At 47.1% G+C, this 6000-nt stretch overlaps 1 protein-coding gene across 1 annotated transcript in view; it reads left to right on the top strand.

The window, feature by feature from the left end:
- Window positions 1-1443: 1443 nt before the first annotated feature.
- The window catches only part of COL6A3 (collagen type VI alpha 3 chain), a 48536-nt gene continuing 43979 nt past the window's right edge, over window positions 1444-6000 (top strand). Inside the window, exons 1-2 of the mRNA XM_066553527.1 lie at window positions 1444-1531; window positions 2411-3028. Of these exons, the coding sequence (XP_066409624.1) occupies window positions 1444-1531; window positions 2411-3028 (706 nt within the window). The remainder of the gene's footprint in view (window positions 1532-2410; window positions 3029-6000) is intronic.

The following is a 6000-nucleotide window of genomic DNA, read 5'->3' as shown; positions in this document are numbered from 1 at the left end:
TATTATTCTTTGGGGAAAAGGCAGAGGAGAGCTTTTCCCAGACTCATGCTATAGGACATTCATAAATTCCACCTGGAGCACAGGAAAGACCAAATGCTGCAAATCTCTTCTTCCAAGAAAGACCAGACCCCAGCTCAGCTTTGACACACAGGGAGCCAGAGGAAGTGTCAGGATCACATTGGATTTCAGGAAACCAGGTGGAAGTTGCCCCCTCCTTTCCATAGAACTGCCCTCTGATATCCCTGAGGAGTGTCTCTACAGCAGAAGTGGGATTAGCTCCTTATGTCCAGATTTTCCCATATTCCCAACTCTTGGTTCTGTTCCCAGCCATGCCAGCAATAACCATCAGTGTAATTACCACAGTTTTCCTCAAAAATAAGAGTTACTCTTCCCCTTAGCCCTCTTAGGCTCTTGTTTTGGTTGTAACTGTCTGGATTGATGGAATTGGCAAGGATGCTAACAAGAAAATTGAATCACTTTTTTTTTTTCTTTTATGATGACCTGGTTAGCAGTTTGATGTATTGGAGTCACTTTTGGCTGATTTGAGTAATTGATCCCCTTTAGGGAATGAAAGGTATTAAATCACTGTGTTCCCTTTTGGGAGGATATTTTCCCAGTTAAGCAAGCCTTGCTGGTTTCTGCTCTGTAGGCTTGGAAATGAAGATTAAATAATAAATTGGTCATCTCTATGACAACAGAAACACAGCCTTCATGGTGGAGTCGTTGTTTCAGAAGGCTTGCCAGGTGGATCACAGATAAGAAACTTGCTTAATTTATATATTTTTGGCTCCAGCAGATAAAATATTATTCTTGGTGACTTTCCAAAATATGATCAGCCCAGTGCAGGCTATTCCACAACCAGGGCTCTGAGCGTGGGGGAGTCCAAGGGCTTTTTGCTGTGCAGCCAGATCATGTGGCTCACTTGGGTCTAGAGTGCTTAAATTTCCATTTGTATATTTGGGACAGCTGAAAAGGTGAGCTGAGGCAAGGGGGGATGTTCAGGGCAATTATTGTGGTGTTTGGAAGAAATAAAGTGAGAAAAGGCAACAGCAAGAGGAAATATGTTGGCAAAGATGTATCAGCTGGTCATCCATGGTTAGGGAGGGCAGGTGGGAGGGGACTGTGTATTTTGGTGGAGAAACCTAAGCATTTTCCTATATATTACATATTGTCCGGGACAGCACAGGTAAAAAAAATAATCTAATTCCACAGAGGTCAGTTTTGTGAGTTGTCACTCTGTCCAGCAGCAAAGCAATTTTTTTCCTGCCAAAGTGCCACAAAAGCCTTGTAAACCCACATGGTTTGGCTTTTCTACCTCGTACCTCATCTGTGCCTGGCTAGCACTGCTGTCATTTCTCATTTGTCCTTTTTTCCTCCCCTTAGGTCTCACGTCAGGTGCTTTGAAAGAAAAGAGAATAAAAGGAAAACTCATAAAAGAGCAAAATGAGGAAACATCGACATTTGCCCCTCGTGGCAATGTTCTGCCTCCTGCTCTCAGGCTTTGGCTCAGTTGGTGCTCAGCAGCAAGCAGGTAAGAGCCCGGGCTGCTTCACCTGACTTTGGCCCTGTACAAGCACTCCTTGGCACTGTTTGGTGTTTGACATGCATGTCCGTGGGATGTTGTGGATGGATGTGTTCTGCTCCTCAGCTCCCATCTTGCTGAGGCTCCTTGGGACGCGGGCCTTGACCAACACTCACGGTGCCTCCCCAAGCATGACCACTGGCTGGTGCCATGGAGGATGTTCTGCAGGGCACCAGGGTGTGGGACCTGCTCTCAGGGTGGTCCTGAGAGGGTCTTCTCCTGGGCAGAGCTGTTCTGCCCTCCCTGCATGTGTAGGAGGAGCTTTTAGCAGTGAGAAGAGCACTGCCACTGACCTGCAGAAAGGCTGTTTAAAGGGGTGGTCCTGGCGCCTTCGGGACCGGACCTGCTGTCACCAAGTGTGACAGCAGGGAAAATGCAGAAAACTCATGCCAGCACCCAGGCTGCTTAAACTAAGCTGTCCTTCCTTCCTTGAGCACTACCATGGAGCCAGCAAAAACCATGCAAGAGACACGGGCAGCTAGAAGCTGAATGAGCCTGAACTAACAAGGTGAAGCTGCCAGTGTCTCTGTCTGGCTCAGGGCTGGTGTCCAAACTCATGGGTGAGAGTGTAGGAGGGCAGGAGCACCTTGGCTCCCGCTCTCTGGGCAGGGCAGGGCAGGTGGCATGCTGTCCCCCAGCACCTGTGGGGCTCTGGTGGCTGTGTGGTTGTTCTCCAGCACTTCTCATTTTGCTGTGGGCGATAAGGGGAAGCTGAGCTTCACTTTCACCATGCCAAGGAGGCTGTTGGTTGTTTTGGGTGAGGAGTAGGAGGAGTCATGCTTGTGCTGACCGATAGAAAATCCTAAATCCCCATCTGTTTTTTTAAAGCTGTCAAAACCATTGCCGTGGCTGATATAATATTTCTAGTGGATTCCTCCTGGAGCGTTGGGAAGGAACACTTCCAACTCGTTCGAGAGTTTCTGTATGATGTTGTAAAGGCTTTAGATGTGGGAGGAAATGATTTTCGCTTTGCCCTGGTCCAGTTCAGCGGAAACCCCCACACAGAGTTCCAGTTAAATACCTTCCCCTCCACCCAGGACGTCCTGTCCCATATTGCCAACATGACTTACGTGGGGGGAGGCGCCGAGCCTGGAAAAGGATTAGAGTACCTAATCGAGAAGCACCTCACTAAAGCTGCGGGAAGCAGAGCCAGTGAAGGCGTGCCCCAGGTTATTGTAGTGCTGACAGACGGACAGCCCCGGGATGATGTGGCTCTGCCCTCATCTCTCCTTAACTCGGCCCGTGTAAACCTGTTTGCGGTCGGCGTTCAGGAGCCGGTGGAAGGGGAGTTGCAGGAAGTAGCGAGCGGACCCCTCGATACGCACCGCTTCAACCTGGAGAATTTTACCGCTCTCCACGGCATAGTTGGGGACTTAGTGGCGAGTGTCCGCTCCTCCATGACTCCAGAAAAGGCTGGAGCCAAAGGACTGGTTAAAGACATCACAGGTAATGGCTGACTGGTGGTATCTGCTGGCGCTGCGCTGTTTGGCATTGCCACTCTGGAGGGGCAAGACTGAGATGGACGTTCAGAGGTTTAAAAATAAAGGTTTGAAGTGTGTGGCCCCGTGTTTGCAGCTGCTGAGGTGCTGTTTGCAGACTGAGCCAGGGCTGCCAGGAGTCAGGACAGGAATCCTTGAATGGGCAGTGGCACTTTGTGGCCATCCTTTGGCACATATGGCATGGAAATTCAAGCATAGGGAGCTCTGCAGAGTTAGAAAATTGCCCTGTCCTGTTCACTCACAAGGTGGGGAAATGGGGGGTGAACACACCAGACCTGGTGGTGACCCTGACTAAAGAGAATCTTCTGGAGACTGAGAAGGTCACTGCTGGTTGTGGGGACAGCAGGATGGATGTTCCCTTAGAACCAGGTGGGGGGACAGGGAGATGTGCAGTGTGCCATTCCAGAAAGTCACATTCTTGGGCAGTGTGCCATTCCAGAAAGTCACATTATTAGGCAGTGTGCCATTCTAGAAAGTCACATTATTGGTGAAGACAGCAAAAGAAGCTAGGTGGGGAATTTCTCTGCTGAAAGCCCACCCCTGAGCTGTCCCTTAACCTCTCTCCTCATGCACCTGGAGAAGGTGTGTGATTGAAAATTCTTCTCTACAAGCCCATGGCTTCCACCTGCTGGAGCACTGGACACTTCCCATAACTGAAACCTCCCTGCAAACCACGTTGGCTTCAACAGACCTGCACTGACAGCAACACAGGGCCCAATTTCCCTGGAAAAAAACCCCAAACCAGTCTTCCTCTGTCCCTTCTCTGTTTATGAAATTCCAGCATGGCAAGAGCCTTCTGAGCAGCTTTGTTGATTTTCAAAACAGAAGTCCTGGGGATCAAACCTTTCTTTTTATTCCTGAGACTCCATCTGAAGGTCAAGAGCTTGTGGGGCGACGTAAAAAGCCACAGCAGTGTGATGAGGCAGTGTGACATTAATCCCCCTGTGTTGTCTTGCCTGATTAACCCTCACGCCAGTCCGACTGGGTGCTCTCCATCACTGCATGGCACCGAGCAACACCAAGAGGCCGTGCTCATGTGTGTTTTTTGTCGTGCAAAGCGCTTGACAGGGCAAATGTCCAGGTCACAGGAAAGCCACAGGGGAGTAGGTGCCCCACAAACACAACAAAAGGCTCTCCAGTGCTATGAAAATGACACCAATATTGGTGAAAAATGAATGTTACACCCAACCTGCTGGCAGCACTTCGGTGGCTGTTGGGTATCTTAGCTGTGAAGGACCCCGGTGAAATTCCCTGTTGAAATCAATTGGGAAATTGGTCTCTGGAAGCTGGCTGTCCTCCTCTGGGCCATGCCAGCAGGTAACCCCATTGAATGGAAACATCTGGAATCACAGACATTACCTTAAAAGCTTTAAAGCCAAATTCCTACTTTGTGTATTTCATGCATTTACAAGTTTGTTTCTGCTTAAAGGTATTTTTTGCAAGCATTTCCTTCCCATCCTATAACACAAATTTAAGTTAATCCTACTGTTGTAGTGTTGTCCCTGTGTGACTTGCATGGGTGATATACAGAGTATTGTTAAACATGGGAAAAGATGTTACAGGTCCTAAACCTTGGACGAAAACAGTGTGCAAAACATGGTACAAATATCTGCATAAGAGTTTAAGAAGTCATTTATTCAGCTGATTACTACATGTGGCATTAAAATGTCTAAAATTGCCATTGATGCTATGTTAAAAATGAGCCCTAATGATGAAAGAAAGCGTAAAAAAGCCCCAGTCCTGTAGTGGTTCTAGTAAAGAGAACCAAAACTGTTGGTCTGTGGCAGTACCTGGAGCTGACTCACGTAAGTACAACAGTCAGCCCCGAGTTTGCCCTGAAGTATTTGTTAAATCTGACCTGTCTGTCTCATCTGACCCTCCTTGCTTAGTTGTGTAACCAGCATGCTTTTTATTTGTTCTCCACACCAGCTTGTTCCATAAATGTGCACTGAAGTACAAGGTTTTTTTGCAGTGATGACAAATTATCCAACGCATCTGTTTCATATCTATTTTCTCTTCCGTGGGAGCAACCCATTAGTGCCTGGAATCTCATTCCTCCAAAAAAGATATCCAGGATTATCTAAAGCTCCCTGGGTAAAACCACTGTGAGGTTTCCCTTTCATTTTTACAGTGAAGTGGAACGTGTACATCCCAACTGAAAATGGCTCAGTAAAACCAAGCCTAAGCACCCCTAAATTTTGCCTCCATGGAAAAATAAATCCTGGAGCTCCTTGAAATTCTGAACCCTGGTAATTTCCTCTGGCCATTGAGTGCATCCAGAAGAGTGATGGTGACTTGGAGACCTTCTCCTTTGTCACTGGAATTGCAGCATTATCTGAATCTCCTGGTTTATGAAAACACGTACTGGAAAAACAACTAAATTGGCAATAAATAAATAATTTACTGGCAGTGCTGGTTAATAGCAAAGATCTCGGGTTTATTCCTGGCCTTGCTAAACCACACGCCACCTTTGCTGCTGGTTTCACCTTTGGCTTTCCAAAGTTGAGAGCTGACAGAGAGATTTCCAAATGTTGCTTGTCAGCCATTTGTAAATAGTCTGAAATTTGAGTTCTTAATGTGAGTGGAGAGTAACAGCATGGAAACATCCAAGCATGCTTTGGGGTTTTTCCCCCCCTCTTTTTTGCATGCATACAGCTCTTGGTGATGTCAATGGTAAAATTAGTCAAAAGGAGTAAGAGCAGAGACCATTTTGGGTCTGCTTTGGTAAGTCTCAAAAATACTGCCCCTCAACACCAGGGTCATGCCATGTGCAAGCTTTGTTTGGTGTGTGTATATTGTCAGCAAATGCTTGTGATCATCTGGGTATGGTCGCAACAACTAGAGTTGGATAATTGTGTCATGACTGATTTCATCACCCTTTTTAACCTGATTCTGCATTCCTTGATTGAATACCCAGAA

The sequence above is a fragment of the Molothrus aeneus genome, chromosome 7, assembly GCF_037042795.1.
Source record: "Molothrus aeneus isolate 106 chromosome 7, BPBGC_Maene_1.0, whole genome shotgun sequence".
NCBI classification, from domain to species: domain Eukaryota; kingdom Metazoa; phylum Chordata; class Aves; order Passeriformes; family Icteridae; genus Molothrus; species Molothrus aeneus.
The sequence above is the reverse complement of the archived record's forward strand: the minus strand, read 5'-3'. Positions and strand labels throughout refer to the sequence as shown.